Raw genomic sequence first — 17,687 nt, forward strand, 5'->3', positions numbered from 1 at the left:
CTCTTTTCTGTGAGCGCTCTTTTCGGACCAATCTTTCACGGACGGTTGCACTGTTGGGACTTTGATATATATCAAATTTGCTTCACTGAAGTACCATACTCACAGAAACAAACGTTGTCCAAAAAGATTGGTTTTATGGTTAAAGTTAGGGTCACTCAGAAGAGCTTCAAATTTTCAATATCATCAGTTTACCAGAATTGCTTCTATCCTTACCGCGAAACGAGGTCCAGGTAGACATCGCCTTTCATCGCTGCGCCACGGTCACTTTGTCTTTGTACCATCCGCTGTTGCCACCAGTCTGTCGGGTCAGTGACGTCATCAGACGTGAGACACAGACTACTGGGATCTTCACCACCATAGAGCTTCAGACACTCGCCCAGATCCTGTCAATATAAAACAAACATTTAGTTCGCTGTTTAAAGATACGCTTCCTAGTTCGTAAATCGCCATGGATCCATCCAGGCTTAATAAGGGGGTTAAAAGCACACCACAAATCTACATCACGGCTGGTTTATGCACAGACTGGGATATTTTGGTAGAACCAGTTTTGTAAATGATACCTGTGTCAATCTGCGAAAGACTAAAGGGACTAAACAGGGTGGTGCCATAAGTGATGCATATTGGAAGACGTAAATTTAGAGCGGTACATTTGGATCACCCAAAAGACAAATTGATAAAACAAATAATTTACTTGCCTCAGACCTTTGGACTTTTGGTTATTAGTTTTGTGTCCTTTGTTCCTTTACTTATATTTGACTATAGTTGACTAAATGTCTCGGACGAAAAGGTCAAATCATGTAGTGTCACCATGGGACATTTTGTGACGCTCCATTGTTTAGTTCCGACGAAGAGAAGTTTTGCGCGACGCTCCAAATTTCAGTTTGTTGTTTGTCGACCTCGAGTATGCATCACTTTTGTCTCCCCTCTGTATCTATAACAACCCCTTCTACAACAACCACAGTTTTGGGTCTCTGTACAGGACCCTGGTGGTTCCGCGATTTTATCGGGACTACTCTAGACAAATCTGGCATCCACAAATATGCGTATTATGTCACATTGGTTACTTCAGTATACAAACGCATTTTGAACAAAAACGCTTAATAACATCGCCTTCACAATACTAATACATTTGTACAAACTTAAACCTTTTGGGCTCAATTTTCCAAGCTCGTAAATGGGGATTGCACTTAAGCTGTGATCTTGAAATTTAATGGCGATCGTTTAAACTTTGTGACAATATCAGGATGACAAAAGGCTATAAGAATAGCCAAGTTTGAGTGATCTAGTACCAAATAATCATAACCAAAGTCCCAAGTCAAAACATTGTGCTCTCGTTTTTAACGGACGGATGGCCCCCTGTGACTTTGACAGACCATTGAGGTGAACCAAACTTACACCTTTATGTGAGGGTCATCAGAGGCTATACAGTTGAGGGGCAACAAAAAACAACAACTCTAGTTTATCCTTATCTGACCAAAGCAGTGCCCAGTTTTGATCTCCAACCTGCTCGGACAATTTGATTTTGTTTTATGATAAAACAAAACTGTCTGTCGACTGCGCGACTAATTAAACTATGCACACGTCAGTAAACCTTCCCTCCTTCTGAATAAAAGTAATCACGTTCTCCTTCCAACTCTTAAAACGTGACCATACAAATAGTCAAAGACCCTTCCATACCATTTTGAGCTGCGGTGAGCCATCCAACACTCGCTGTAGCTGACGTTTGCTGATGCAGGGTAACATCACTGTTTTCAGCACTCTCGGGCGCGTATCAAGATCAGACATCAAATGACTCAAAACTTCACAAGCCTTGTCCAGCTGTTTTATCGACTGCTGGATTCGTTTCGCCACCATCGCTTCTTGCTGTTCCTCAGACATGGAGATAGTGTCAAAGTTATTCCCAATCGATTTCACTTCACCAACCAGTACACCGTATTGCTTGTGAATGATGAGAATGTCAAAATCCCCTCTGTGTTTGTTATATTGCTTCAAGTCCACTGGTCTGGGGAACCCTACTACCATTGCGGCGTAAGTAGGCTCGTTGAGATAGGCTCTGTAGTTGAACTGCGAGATGATGAACATTGCCTGGAATGGAGGATTGACGATTATGGTCACACGTTCGAATTAACTTTGAAACTGAGAAAGACAAAAACATGTTTTATGAATCACAGCGGAGAACTCAAAACTAAGTGTACTTGTTGTTGAATGAAGTTGGGGTTTAAAATGAAACCCATTCAATGATTGGTCAAATTGCCCAAATTGCAACTTTTAAAACAATTACCGGTAGGATCGATCAGACACTGTCGATGGCAACTGCCATGGGTAGAGTCCGCTGTGAAAGACAAAAGACATGCTAAGCTCATGAGGTCGACTGAATGACATTTACACACAGGAAAAAACAAACAAACAACAAAACTAACCCCCCCAAAACATTAAGAGAAACAACACCAACGAACAAACAACCGAACAAACAAACAAACAAACAAACAAACAAACCATTACTTCAAGAATTTTGGCTTCATGCTGTCATGAGTATTTCAAGTTGGTCTCAGTGTAATCCATGTACGCTTTTAACTCGATTGTTGCTCAATCCAGACTTTTAGTACAACCAGAGATATTATGAAAGTGATATCGCGCACTCGAGTCTAAATGTAAAAGCCGTCTCGAATATCTTATTATTGATCAATTTGCCGTTACATGTATATGCCGTCTTATTACCTATGAATGAAAATAATTTCACAAAAGCAAACCAAGGTGTCCCAAAACGGGTAGATAAGTTACTGCGGTAAGATAACCACGATATAATAAAGCAATACACGATGCGACAATAGTGAGTGTAAGTACAGGGGTTACATTAGTATTCGTTTGACCAAGGAGTCTCGCTGGAAGAGACTATAGTTAAGCGTGTTCCTGTATCGATTATGCACACTGTCAGGGGGTGTACAACGAGAAGAGTAAAGGGACAGCATTGCAATCTCTCTTTTACAGCATCGCAAGTAAATGTATAGTGACTTATCATGACAAAAATTGCCGCTTACGTATATTACATATTTTGTACCTTCAAACCTGTGACAGCGTCTTACTAATTGGTATTAGTTACCTAAATTGGTATTCATTGGTTATCACTTTAAACTAAACCTTTATTTTGTAACTGTGCACTTCGGTAGAACAAGTGAACATGTAGGGAGGGGGTGAGACCCACAAGCATAGAAAGGTGACTACCCTTTTATGTCCGTGGGTGACAGCAAACATGACAAAAGGTGCAGATAAATGGAGAGAAAAACAAACCACACAAAGAAGATATGGGTAGCAAAAAGGAGAGTTACGAACGCAAGAATCAATGCATACCTCATGTTGACCTGTCTTGCAGAGCAGCAAAAGGGATTGCAGCACCAACTCTTGGGTTAGTTCATCCCTGTAGTCACTGTCTTGCCAGCTTGAAACAGAACTTCGAGGTGAAATTGACAGCTGATCCTCTAACGAAAGGGTCGTCTGTCCATCTTCGAGTTTTTCTGCAAGAATGTTCATGGAATCAATATTATCTTTGACAGGGCAAGGCATGTTATCATCATCATGAGGACCTTTGATGTCATTATGTTTGGTCACAGTGAAAACTGATGACGGTAAATAGCTTTGATGCAGGAGGCCTGGGTACCAAACGCTTGTCTTTTCTTGCAACTGATCTTTCACTGTGGTTACGTCTATTTGGAGTACTGCCGTGTCACTAACATCCGTCTGGGAGGCAACTGGTGGACGTTTTCGCTTAGTCTTGCGATGACTTTGTTTCTGCTCCTGCAACAAAAGCATGATATTAATGCTTCTACTCTCGTGGTTTTTTCTTCTAATCAATCGCTTTCTGTTGTTTGCAGGATATTCCTTGTCACTAAATGAAGAAAAGAAAACCTGCAGCGACCTTGAGGGAGAACCACGGCTATCTTGCAGATTGTTTTCATACAATTTAGTTTGCTTTTGCAATGAACTTTCAGGCCGACGTTTAAATTATGAAAGGCGCCATTTTTGGCTTGAAGTTGAATGTTAACTTTGCAGTGTGCACCAAAAATGCAGAGATTTGCGACAAGATCACGGGTAGGGTGCAGCAAGTTCGCAGCAAGTTACACGGTCGCCGTCAAGCACGAGCAAGAAAGCAGTTAAATTACAGTACAATTGCCGCAACATCATTGCACATAGATCGCGGTAGAATTACAGCAAGATTGCAGAAAAGTTACTGCAAGATCGCAGCAATGTTACAGTCAAATTGCGAGATGGTTGCAGCCAGTTCTCGGCAAGCTTACAGCAAGATTGCAGGCAGATTACAACAAGATCGCGGGAAGCAGGCTACACTCTAAACAACACATAAGTGTTTACTGTGAACACACTTACTGTAGCCAATTTTGAATACATTGTGACATAGTACATTGTTCTACCAGCACTCTACATTTCATGGACGCACGATCCGTACTTGTGTAATCACATTGGAACCCACTCAGCTTAAAGCCATATGTACTCGATGACTATACACGCTAATTGCTTTACCAACAGCTGGAGACATGCTAAATTAAGTTCCCTGCAAAATATTGTGGTCTAGGACCCCTTCAATGTTGAGATATGTTAATTTTCATTTTGATCTGGATCGTCCTATTTATAGATTTGCCAACAGAGGTAGCGTTGACGCAAGGGAAATAACTCCGCGTCTTTGTTTACATCCAAAGTTTTTGAGACTCTAAAACAAGCTGTAATGCATGTATATGGTCCGCGCATGGCGACATATCGTCATTACATGGTCTTATGGTGCGTTTGACATCGATTATGGGCAAACTACACTTTGTAAACACGGGAGCGCGTACATATGCCTTTAACTTGTGCTACATTTGCTAGTGGAACAGTGTCCTATGCCATATTGGGTTCACAATAGGTTACAGTAAGTGTGTTCCCAGTTGAGCACTTCTAAATTAAGTTTAGAATCGCAGGAATGCTACAGCAAAATGAAGAGAAGGCTACAGCAAGATCGCGGGAAGGCTACAGAAAAATGAAGGAAATGCCACAGCAAGATCGAGGGAATGCTACAGCAAGATCGCAGGAATGCTACAGCAAAATGAAGGGAAGGTTACAGCAAGATCGCGGGAATGCTACAGCAAGATCGCGGGAATGCTACAGCAAGATCGCGGGAATGCTACAGCAAAATGAAGGGAAGGCTACAGCAAGATCGCGGGAATGCTATAGCAAAATGAAGGGAAGGCTACAGCAACATTGCGGGATTAAGGCTACATCAAGATCGCAGGATGCCACAGCAAAATCGCGGGAATGCTACTGCAAGATCGCGGGAAGGCTACAGCAAAATCGACGAAAGGCTACAGCAAGATCGCGGCAATGCTACGGCATGTTGCGACAAGGCTGAAACAAGATTGCGGGAAGGTTACAGCTTATTACGGCCGGAATGGTTACAGAAAATTCACCTTGAGGTTACAGGAAAATCGCATAAAAAAGCAGCAAGTATATGCAGCAATTTTGCAACATGCTCGCAGCGACGCGGGGAGGTCGCACAGCAAATTGCAGCTGACAAGAACGGAGCGAACCTCCTCTTTTCCAAGGTAAATCATTTTCTCGAAGTAAGGTCGCTGCAGTCTCGCATTATAGCTCTAAGTAGCCCTGTATTTTGTGTGTGTGTGTGTGTGTGTGTGTGTGTGTGTGTGTGTGTGTGTGTGTGTGTGTGTGTGTGTGTGTGTGTGTGTGTGTGTGTGTGAGTGTGTGAGTGAGAACGTGTGCGCGTGCGTGCGTGCGTGTGTATGTGTGTGTGTGTGTGCGTGCGAGCACTATGATGGGTATGTGTGTGTGAGTGTGTGTGCGTGCGTGTGTGCGTGCGTGTGTGCGTGCGTATGTGTGTGTGTGTGTGTGTGTGTGTGTTCGTTAATGCGAGGGTGAACTAAGTAATGTAAGTAATTGGAACCTGTGGCAGTGTAGATAGAGGGTTTCAACTCCACAACAGTTGCTCTGCGTCCTTATGTACCCGTGTGCGTGTGACAAGGTGACACAGTTGTCCCACTTTCCCAACAGCTGCTCTGCAGAGTTGTCTGCCGGCTATTTATAGCTCAAACGTTCAATTTGTAGAGAGCTGTTTGTAATATGGTCTGACTGCTGTTGTCTCCTGATATGCTTTTGCGAACATTTGAATTCCAATGGTTGATTTGCATAGGGTTATTAAGTTAGCCCAAAGTCACTCCTGTTTGACTGGCTCAATGTTGGCTCAGAAGGTTATTCGAGTGTGTCGTGCACTGGGTAACATTTGGCGCTAACGAGCAGTGGTGTGATTCGACGCGGTATGACAATGACAGGAAAGGCGTTTCATAGCCATTGGCATATTTAAAAGCTTATGTCGATTATGGGAGATAATTTGATGTACGTTTTGTGTGTTGTAAGTCTTTGATATAAATTTGATTTAGTCAGATTCAAAAATCAAAACACCAGTAAGTCAAGGAGTCACTGATTAGCCGCTGAAGCCAGCGTCGGTGGTCTTATTTTAGATAAGAAATATGGAGTTTCCCTCCAATTAAGGAAGATTGCATCACATGAATTCCGCTAACTGCTGACGACTGCATGAACGCGGATGTAAAGAATGGACAGTTTGTTTTTTAATAAAATTCCCGTTTTCGGTTTCCTTTTGTCATTTTGATTGTTTTAAATAAGCTTTCTCTGTGCTTAAAGCATACTCTTTTTGTAAGTACGTAGGATGGCCGAATAGTATACATGTGTAGAAACAACTATATCGTGTATATCTGTAGTATGTATGCTGGTGATGCAACCGGGACATTGTCCACGTAGGAAGAAGCGCGAATGGAAACATTTCGAACGATTTCTTAAATGTTCTAATTGGAAAAACGATCAATGTCATCCAAATTGATATCTTCATAAATGTTGGGGCCACTGCCAAACTGTGCCTGTGATGAAAATCTGTCCAACCGAAACGTTTTGGGGGAAAATGTAAACAGGGACTTCTCTGCATATCATAACATCTTAAATCAATTAGACAAACCGTGGATGTCAAATGTAATTATGTCCTGTTTAAAAAAAAGGTAAGGGTAACTTACATCTCTAGTCGATCTTCCGTCCGCAGTCTTGACTTTTCTGCACCAACTTAAGCGTAGTACTAAGCTAATGATGTCATCATTGCTGTCACGTGATGCGAATGTCGTCCGCGGGCTGTCAGCACATACACAGTGGTCAACGGGGTTCACATTCCTGTCCAAGATCCCCACGCATTGACGCATATCCTGTTCATGTATACAGTCACAATGAAGGTCAACTTGTTGCATGGTCAAAAAAGGAGCTTATATTCAGCTCACAAAGTCTCTCTCTCTCCCCCTCTCTCTCTCTCTCTCTCACACACACACACACACACACACTCACACACACACACACACAATCACTCACGCACAGAAACACACAACCACCCACCCACCCACCCAACACACACACACACACACACACACACACACACACACACGACAACCAAGCAACCTTACCTGTTGAAGTTGACTATTTTTATCAAGAACACTTTGCAGTTGAGCTCTCTTTATGCAGGGAAGTAGTATTCTTTTTTGTCCCGGAGGCAGGGACTCTCTCGCCTTTTCAATGAGCTTGAAAGCCTGTTGCAGCTTCTTCGAAATGTCAGCATCGTTTTGCTGTTGTGTTTTTGCTTTCCATGTATACGTTTCCCCCACCGCAGCCACCACCACAAGCACAGTGCCGTGCTCACGATGAATAGGTAAAATGTCTAAACCTCCTTCACTAACGTCTGTAGTTTGAGGCAAACACCCAGAAACTACAGGATTGTAGTCTCTGCTCAGATAGTCACCAAAGTCGAGCTGGGACAAAACGAACATGGCTTCTAGGTGGTTGTCAGCCAGAGCCTGTAGACAAGCCAGCAGACGCTTTGTGTCATCACTGACACTGTTTTGCAAAGAATGGTCAACTTGTGGCTTTGTGTTCACAGAACTGTAAGGTGCGGTGAACATAACATCGCCAGTGTTAGATGTGCGTGACCTTAAACCAAGTTCGGGGTGGTGATGGATCCCATTTACGTGCACGGGAGAGAAAACATAAGGCTGTCTTGTCCACACGTGGTACATGGGATGAAACCACAGCTGGGGAAGTGAAACTGCATGTCCCGGATTTGCTGCTGTGCCTCCTCTGGCCTGTTAAACATAATTAAACAAATTATATGTTAGTAAAAGTCTCAAAACCAAAAAAGGCTCTCGCAATTGTGACACTTAATCCTCTGTTCAAGTATTATATCACTAATCTGCCGAGAGAACCCAGGTCTTTGATCAGTGCATTTGTGTGATATTATACCAATAACGATCAGAAATGTGAACGCTCACAGATACAAACGCTGATTAGAAATGATACTGTATTATCGGTCTGTACCATAAAGTAAAACATTAATTGCACAAATGGTGTTTTTTTCATTGTTAGTATTAATCCATCACTCGCAGTACGCAAACCGATAGTCAATCTTCTTCTTCAGCGTTCCAGAATGTTCTGGTTACGCGTGAGCTCGTTTGCCCATTTGGGTTCCCCACACTATACTCTGAGAGCATAGTCAGCTCACTCCGCTTTCGTTGAATAGGCATGCTGGGTATTTTCGTGTTTCCATAACCCACCGAACTCCGACATGGATTACAGGATCTTTTCTGTGCGCACTTGGTCTTGTGCTTGCGTGTACAGTCGTACACACGAAGGGGGTTAAAGCTGTGGTCTAATTATGACTTTCCGGGGCTAAAAATAGGGACAAAATCATGTACAGATTTCTGTACAGCAAACACTACCCGAAACCCCACCTATACGGCGTGTATGACATTGCGAGCTTCAGTCAACGCTTGAATTTTGCAGTGGTAACAACCGGTTTGCTCTCGCAGAGCTGAGCATAATTGTCAAGAAGGAACGAGCAGAAAAAATAAACGACTTGGCAGGGATTCGAACTCAAGGCCTCGGGGCCTCGAAATGTCGGGGCCGATGTCTTCACCAGTGTTGTCAAAGATAAAAAAATTGATAATTTTATATCATTCTACGCTTGAATTACCATTCATGCGTTGCAATTACGTAAAAATTTACATTAAAATTTGCCTTTATTTGCAAACATGTTTACACCGTCATGCTACACGACATTCGCGCCATGCAAATAGCTGCGATATCTCTATTTACAACATGCAAGAAAAATGACAAGAACAGTAATTGAATCTCTCCAAAGCTCTTTGCAGTTCTTTCTTTCTTTATTTGGTGTTTAACGTCGTTTTCAACCACGAAGGTTATATCGCGACGACTCTGTGCAGTTGAAACCAGACATCTAAGAAATAGTTATACATGTATTCACTTCTGAACATTAACAGTGGGCGGATAGAGATATAAATCATGCTGCTTCAAGAATAACATAACATGAATTCATATCAATGTTTTCCCTTCTTTTTCTCAATTGGCGCAGTAGCCTAGAGGTTAGGACATGAGACACGAAGTCTCGATGTCAAGAGGTCGAGAGTTCGGATCTTCGCCGGGGCGTTTATTTTTTCCCCTTGATCTCTCTTGAAGATAAAATATGATCAGTCTTGAGAGAGCAAACCGGATGTTATCCCTGCAAAATTCAAGCTTTGACTGAAGCTCTCAAGGTCATACACGCCGTTTAGGTGGGGTTTCGGGTAGTGTTTGCTGTACAGAATTCTGTACATGATTTTGTCCCAATTTTTCAACCTCGTAGCCCCAGAAAGTCATAAATAGACCACAGCTTTAAGTCACTAACAGGTCTGCACATGAGTTGACCAGGGAGATCGGAAAAATCTCCACTCTTAACCCACCAGGCGGCAGCGACCGGGATTCGAACTCACGACCTCCCGATTAGAAGGCCGACGTTTTTTCACCACGCCACTGCGCCTGTCGATAGTCAATCATTTTGAAACGTTATCTAATTACGAACAGTGACATTTACGCTGAAGTAAAGTTCACGCTTACCACGTGTTTTTTCTCTTATAGAAAGTGACTTAATTGTAGACTACAGAATAGGCCTAAAGTAATTTGCTTTTTTTCCCGATTAAGGTATACATACTGTGACAAATAGGAACCTGGCAGCGAGGAGGTTATCACTGCAGCAGTTGGTACAACCTTATATACCCGTGTACGTATGTTCGGTTTTAATTATCTGCTAGAGGAAGTAGATACATGTATCTGCAAAATATTAATTATGGCCGCCATTTGCTTTTCATATTTTCCTATATTTCTACTTCCTCTAGCTGATAATCAAAACCAAACATACTGTCATTTGAGCGCTGATGCGTTAAGCTGCCGTTATGCGCCATACATGGCCCAGCTCTTCCGACTTCGGCGTGTTTTTATATCGGAGTGGTCCTTCTCCTAGATGGACTGGTGGCTTTACAGGGCAGTCGAGTCCAGTCTACCCGGCTATTTGTCCATAGCTGGCTGGTTTGTTTATCTGAGGTGACCTTCCCCAGGGCTCGAGCTTATAATGCGGCTCTTGATCGCATGGTGCTCCCGTAATTGGACACATGGGGTATTTCTTGGGAGTAACAGTGCCACCCGTTACCCTGCACCCATCTTGCTCGAAGCACCGCCATTTGGTCCGCGACTGCTTATTCGGCCTGGCAAGCCTGGCTTATCTCGCAGCTAACCTCCATATCTGAAGCCCACCCCACTATCCGCCACCTGTGGATGCGCCAGGCTGGGGGTGGTCGCCCCTTCTTTTCCAGGACCAAACATACGTATACGAGTACATAAGGATGTAGACCAACTGTTGCGGTGATACCCTACCCACTGGCAGTTTCCAATTAGTCAAAGTATGTACCGTAAACGTAAACAAACTAATTACTTTATTCATTAGCAAAAGCAGGAGCAAATGCGAAGGTTATGGATCATGTGAAAAACGATGAAGGACGGGTGTAAACAAATCAAAAACAAATACACAGAGTGCAAAGAATATTTTTAAAGAATTTGTATAAAAAGAAAGTAGATGGAGAAAACTTTGTTGTAAAACTGATATTTTATTTGTACAAGGTTGCAGCGTTCCTTCTCTTTCTGACGAAGAAAAAAACCTTCTCCGTGTACTAAAACAAATGAAAAACTGTTCTACACACTGGTTTCAATGGCACTACAATTGAATTGATTGAAGTGTTTTGGCCCAGAAAGAGTACTTTCTTAAAGTTCTTTTTCAGCAGCTTTTAATAATGGCAGTTTGTCTGTCTCTCAGAGAAATGCTGTCATTGTTTTGATTCATAAACAATAAAAACCTTCCTACAAATGAATTAAATAATTGGCACCCAATTTCATTAACCAACAGTGATTACAAATTATTGGCTTAGTGTCTGGCTTCCAGGATGAACACAGTTGTACATCATTCGGTAAACCTTGATGTTGGTTACATTGAAGAGAGGCAAGTTCGTCTTTGTTTATATTGACTCTTCATGTTATAGATCAAATGAATGTGCTAGATAAACCCGGTCTATTGGTTACCATTGACATGTTTCATGCTTTTGATTGTATTTTAAAAGATTTGATGATAAATGTTTTGTTTTGTTTTAAATTGGGTTTTGCTCGGAGCTTGTAACTTGGTTCGACATTTGCTAAAAGATGCCAAGGGTTGTATTAATTATGCAGGATGGTTTTCTTGTGTTTCTGGGTTAAAGTTGAAATTCGTCGAAATGTGAAGTACTGTGGTTAGGAAGCCACAAAATTTTTTAAGATTCATTTCATAATTTCAATTGTAAGAGAAAATGAAAGATTTTGGGTATTTACTTATGTATGACAAACAAAATGTTGAGGTAAATTAGACAGTGCGAATTATATCTGTTAAGTGCTTGATTTCAAAATGCGAGAAAATAAAATTGAGTATCATAGGTAAAACCATTGTACTTAAAACATTTTTGATTTCCCAGTTTGTTTCATGCAAGCGTTTGTAGTTCCTGATAACTTGTTGTTTAGGTTTTGTGGAAAAAGAAAGAAAATATAAGAAGGCGTATGATGAGGTTTAGAGAATAGTATTGTGTCATGCTATAGAAAATGGTGGTTTAAAATAATAGACTGGAAATACATGCAGTTATCATGTTTACTACAATGGGTTATAAGACTGACCTCCGGTGAAGCCTCCGATAAGTGGAAATATATTCCATCCAAGGTCAGTTTTTTTGTTTGTTTCAAATTGTGATTTTTTTTTATTCAAATGTCCCTCTTCGAAGATTTACAGGAAATGGACTTATTAGGTCCAAGTTTTGGAAAACTGTTTTGAGAATCTTAGCTTGATAATAATGTATGTATTGATAATAAATTATTTAATCAGCTATTGTGGAATATAAATGTTTTGTTTATGCTGGTGACGTATTGTATTTTGAGGATTGGGCAAATACATTTCTTGTTAGTGTATATGATGTATTATATCGAAAAGAGTTTGTTTCATATCAGTTTATTCATGATATTTTACGAAAACCACCACAGAGAATTGTTGAATATAACATGGTTCGCTCAGTTGTGAATGTTGTAAATAAGATGATACATGCAAGGAAGGAAATTGATTTGTTTCATAATCCATTATCTTGTGATAAAAAAAAAAGTATTCAGCGCACAACAGGAAAGAATGAGTTAATATGAAATTTTTTCGAACCGTACGCTATTTGGTTTTGGAGGAGAAAATGTCATTATGGAATTGATGAGAGATTGGTTGGTCAGTTTTGAATCAACAAAAGAGACAAGGCTCCGTGTACTTCAATGGAAGTTACTTCAAAGTATGCGGCGGGGATGTAGCTCAGTCGGTAGCGCGCTGGATTTGTATCCAGTTGGCCGCTGTCAGCGTGAGTTCGTCCCCACGTTCGGCGAGAGATTTACAGGGTGTACCACAAAAAGAGGGACAAAAAAGAAACTGTAATAGTTTCTACAAATACAAGAATTTTCGCAAGATTTTTTTCACCAGATGTGGACAACATCTCAAATTTTTATTATACCAAAGCATTTCGAAATCGAAGAACATTTGGTTGCTCTTGTCAGTAATTGATGACATGTTCAATCCAGGCCCCGCGCTGCTGGACGACGTGGGCCACAAAAAGAGGGACAAACTCAAACTCTCATATTTTCTAAGAAAATAATTGTTTCTTTCTGATTTTCAGGTGATATATCCAGAAGACCTGTAAGTATTATCTGACAGAAGAATGAACCCCTACGATCACTTTTCCGTCGAAGAGGGGACCAAGATTGTGGAACTGTAGTCGCCTACTCTGGTTCAAAGACAGTTTCGACGCGAACACCCTGGAAAGAAAATACCACATCGTCATACTATCACACGCTTGGTTGATAAGTTCAGAAACACTGGTAGTGTGGTTAACAACAACAAAGGACATTCTGGTCAGAAAGAAACAATTATTTTCTTAGAAAATATGAGAGTTTGATTTTGTCCCTCTTTTTGTGGCCCACCCTGTATTTCTCAGAGTCAACTTTGTGTGCAGACTCTCCTCGGTGTCCGAACACCCCCGTGTGTACACGCAAGCACAAGACCAAGTGCGCACGAAAAAGATCCTGTAATCCATGTCAGAGTTCGGTGGGTTATAGAAACACGAAAATACCCAGCATGCTTCCTCCGAAAGCGGCGTATGGCTGCCTAAATGGCGAACGGTCATACACGTAAAAGCCGTGGGAGTTTCAGCCCATGAACGAACAAACAAAAAACTTCAAAGTATGAATCCCACAAATATTTTTTATATTTGTGAATATGAACGGTGTGGAGAACATTTTTTGTTCAAACTGTTGCGGCATTCAGGAAAAATATCGACTGTTTTTATGTGGGTGTATTTTGATCAACATAATGTTAACGGTGAACGAAACATTGTTTGGTGTTAACAATCAAAAACTGAATGCAATTGTTTAAACATCGTATTATTTTGATTGGTAAAATGTGTATCAGTGTGTATAAGGAAACAAAAGCGTCAATCCCTTTGTATCTTTTATTTGAAAAGCAAATGCAGATCAGGAGTATTTGTTTTTGATAATACAATAAATATGCCATAATAGTAGGTGAAACCGTTATTGATTAATTAATAAATTATTATGAAACTTGTTTGCAGTTATTGGATTTGGAATTTAGAATGATGAATAAAAAGTAAATAATGTAGACTATCATTAAAGGTGTGGTCTATTTATGACTATCCGGGGCTACGAGTTTGAAAAGATAGGGATGAAAATCATGTACAGAATTCTGTACAGCAAACGCTACCCGAAACCCCATCTATACGGCGTGTATGACCTTGAGAGCTTCAGTCAACGCTTGAATTTTGCAGCAGTAACATCCGGTTTGCTCTCTCAGGGCTGAGCAAACTTGTCAAGAAGGATCGAGCAGAAAAAATAAACGACTTGGCAGGGATTCGAACGCTAGGCCACTCCACCAGTGTTGTCAAAGATAGAAACGATAATAATGTTATATCATTCTACGCTTGAATTACCATTCATGCGTTGCAAAAACGTAAACATTGCCATTCAAATTTGCCTTTATTTGCAAATATGTTTCACGGAATAAGAGTACATGTTTACTCCGTCATGCTACACGACATTCGCGCCATGCAAATAGCTGCGATATCTCTATTTGCAAAATGCAAGAAAAATGACAAGAACAGTAATTGAATCTCTCCAAAGCTCTGTGCAGTTGAAAACAGACATCAAAGAAATAGTTATACATGTATTCACTTCTGAACAGTGGGCGGATAGAGATATAAATCATGCTGCTTTAAGAATAACATAACATGAATTCATATCAATGTTTTCCCTTCTTTTTCGCAATTGGCGCAGTAGCCTTGTGGTTAGGACATCAGACACGAAGTTTTGAGGTCGAGAGTTCGAATCTTCGTTTATTTTTTTCCGCTTGATCTCTCTTGAAGACACAATATGATCAGTCTTGAGAGAGCAAACTGGATGTTATCTCTGCAAAATTCAAGCGTTGACTGAAGCCCTCAAGGTGATACACGCCGTATAGATGGGGTTTCGGGTAGCGTTTGCTGTACAGAATTTTGTACATGATTTTCATCCCTATCTTTTCAACCTCGTAGCCCCGGACAGTCATAAATAGACCACACCTTTAAAAGATAGGGACTGTTGTAATTGTACGAAATATGGTGTGTATATAGGAGTGTGTATATATATTTATCCCATTACCTGCCTCTTTGTCTTTGTTAGTTGAGAAGGTGATTATTCTGAATAATCCATCACAACCATATGGATAACCCATCACAACCGAGTTTCGATCTCAACTGTCATTGGTCATTGTCTTTGATTTCAGAGTACAATTGAATAATTTATAGAGGTCATCTGCATATTCAGAGTTTACAGATGGACTACTTTTTTCAACATACGACTGAAATAGTTTGTGGTGTCAAAGTCAATATCACGTATAGGTACAGGCCTACATGTATCAATATATTGAGAAAATAAAGAATACTTCTGTAACCGAGTGCCGTAACACTACGATCACCTCGGGAGGCGAAGTGCAATCAAACAGGATTGAAAATGTTAGGGCTAATTTCTTAGCCCTATAAAAACTGTTATGCAAACCCGAAGGTTTCCATGAACATACAGACAATCAGAAACCACCAGACCCCATCACAAACAGAATTCCACAATCCACCGGTGTTGACTTAAAGGTCAACAACTCGGGTGCAGAGTCTGCTGTGAAAGGAGCGGTAGCCTCCCCTGTCACACTTCATACGATACGCACATTCTGCATGGATTTAAAGAGCGGAGTCGAGATATTTCGCTGGCTGAAGCGACTGCATGGTCAAAGGCATGTTCAACGAGTATCGCGAGTGGGATCAAGGGACGATACTCCCTAATTATTACACAGACAGCCATCTACACAGAACCGTGAGAGAGAGAGAGAGAGAGAGAGAGAGAGAGAGAGAGAGAGAGAGAGAGAGAGAGAGAGAGAGAGAGAGAGAGAGAGAGAGAGACAGAGAGAGAGAGAGAGAGAGAGAGAGAGAGAGACAGAGAGAGAGAGAGCAATCAAAACACAACCCAGTCACCTGGTAGTTCGAAAACTCAATCTGAAACTGACATCGATTGTCGAAGGCATGCCTGCGCGCGGTGCATAACTCTGGCGAAGCGGGTATTCGTCTAGTATATATATATGATAATAGAATTTTGGAGTTGATTATGAAAAAGGGCCAATGAAGAAGGATGCTCCCTGCCCGTAAGATAACACAAAGGACAAAAAAGTAATGGAAGAAGCAACCTGCATGCAACTGAGGTAAAAAAATAAAGATGTCGTTGGTAAAGACCCATATGTCTACAGCTAGATAGCCGACGGGTAAAGAAGGATATCAAGCTGTCAGAAAACCAAGTAATTATGGTCAAATGCGAAACGTCTAAAGTGGGGGCAAACTACGTCTAAAAGTTCAAAAAAATAAATTGAGATTAAATGGAATAATATACAATTAAATGAAAGGAGAATAAAATAAAAACTCCTATATTGTACAAGTTTCTGACTTTGTTTACAACAGCCAATTTCAAAGCCACAGTATGCAAAAATCATACCATGTCGACTCAATAAGTGAATGAAATGAAGCAATGTTGGGTGACTTACATATTGTGTAGGATGCACCAATATTCTTGTTGCCGTTTGTGCAGCTCCTCCTCTTGGTGATGCTGCTGTAAAGTGCTGACCACTTTTGCATTCCGCCTGAGGTGACGTATAGCAAGCATTGCAAGCATTGACAGGATATTCAGGAGAACTGTTTTGTACTTGTAGATTATCCATGGTTGCAAACGTGTTAGAGTATCAATCCATCACTGCAATGGGAAAAAAAACCACACACACACACACACATACACACGCGCGCGCGAGCGCGCGCACACATACACATTCACATACACACACATGTACTTTTATTTGTGAATGCCTCGTTTTGTCAGAAATTAAAAGTTCCAATAACTAACATTTCTTGTTTTAAAAAATTCGAGTTCTGTAAGTTCAAGGACTGTTAAGGAGAGCAAAGGGAAAAATAGAAAAATTAAGCCCCTATAAGAGCTTATTTAAATAATAATGTATGAAACTGGAATATGGGTTATCAGACGTTTGCACAAGAAGCACCACTGAATAAATCAATAACATTGGAGAGAAAAAAAAACAAGCCGCATGAGGTGATATCAAAATACTTAGTCAATATGTCGGCCTGATCGAAGCTAAGAGATAAACACTGAAAATCAATCATCAATGATAATAGCGAGGTTTAGCTAGCCTTAACACGAAGACCGAGACTGGTGGCGTTGGTCTCTGCAAAGCATGAGAACTTACGACCGATTATCTTTATTAACGCTGAGTACACTTTCAGAGCAAACAAAATGCAGTCAAATAGTCGGGACCGAGTGAAACTTTACAATGTCAAACAATTTTGATTGAAAACAGAGTTCATCACAGTGCCGCCTCAACTGTTCCTAAAAGCCGGATATGACGTCAAAATAACATTCATTGAAAAAAAAAAGGAAAAAAATAAACCCGTCTTGGTAATTCAACTGGAAGAATTCTTTCGTAAAGTTTCACGAAGACCTGTACAGTAGTTTTCTGGGAATCGCTCTACACACACCCACACACGCCCCCCCCCCCCCCCCCCCCCCCACTACGCACTTTACTGCCCTCGTCTCAATTCCCAGTCTACCGGCAAAGA

The 17,687-nt window shown here is 41.0% G+C and overlaps 1 protein-coding gene across 1 annotated transcript in view; it reads right to left on the minus strand.

The window, feature by feature from the left end:
* The window catches only part of LOC138948785 (uncharacterized), a 29,469-nt gene that overhangs the window by 10,524 nt on the left and 1,258 nt on the right, over positions 1-17,687 (minus strand). The window contains exons 2-7 of the mRNA XM_070320396.1: positions 16,607-16,812; positions 7,518-8,189; positions 7,083-7,265; positions 3,349-3,792; positions 1,678-2,085; positions 214-383 (exon numbers count right to left, since the gene is read on the minus strand). Of these exons, the coding sequence (XP_070176497.1) occupies positions 214-383; positions 1,678-2,085; positions 3,349-3,792; positions 7,083-7,265; positions 7,518-8,189; positions 16,607-16,780 (2,051 nt within the window). The 5' untranslated portion in view covers positions 16,781-16,812. The remainder of the gene's footprint in view (positions 1-213; positions 384-1,677; positions 2,086-3,348; positions 3,793-7,082; positions 7,266-7,517; positions 8,190-16,606; positions 16,813-17,687) is intronic.

This window comes from Littorina saxatilis, linkage group LG15, assembly GCF_037325665.1.
Source record: "Littorina saxatilis isolate snail1 linkage group LG15, US_GU_Lsax_2.0, whole genome shotgun sequence".
NCBI classification, from domain to species: Eukaryota; Metazoa; Mollusca; class Gastropoda; order Littorinimorpha; family Littorinidae; genus Littorina; species Littorina saxatilis.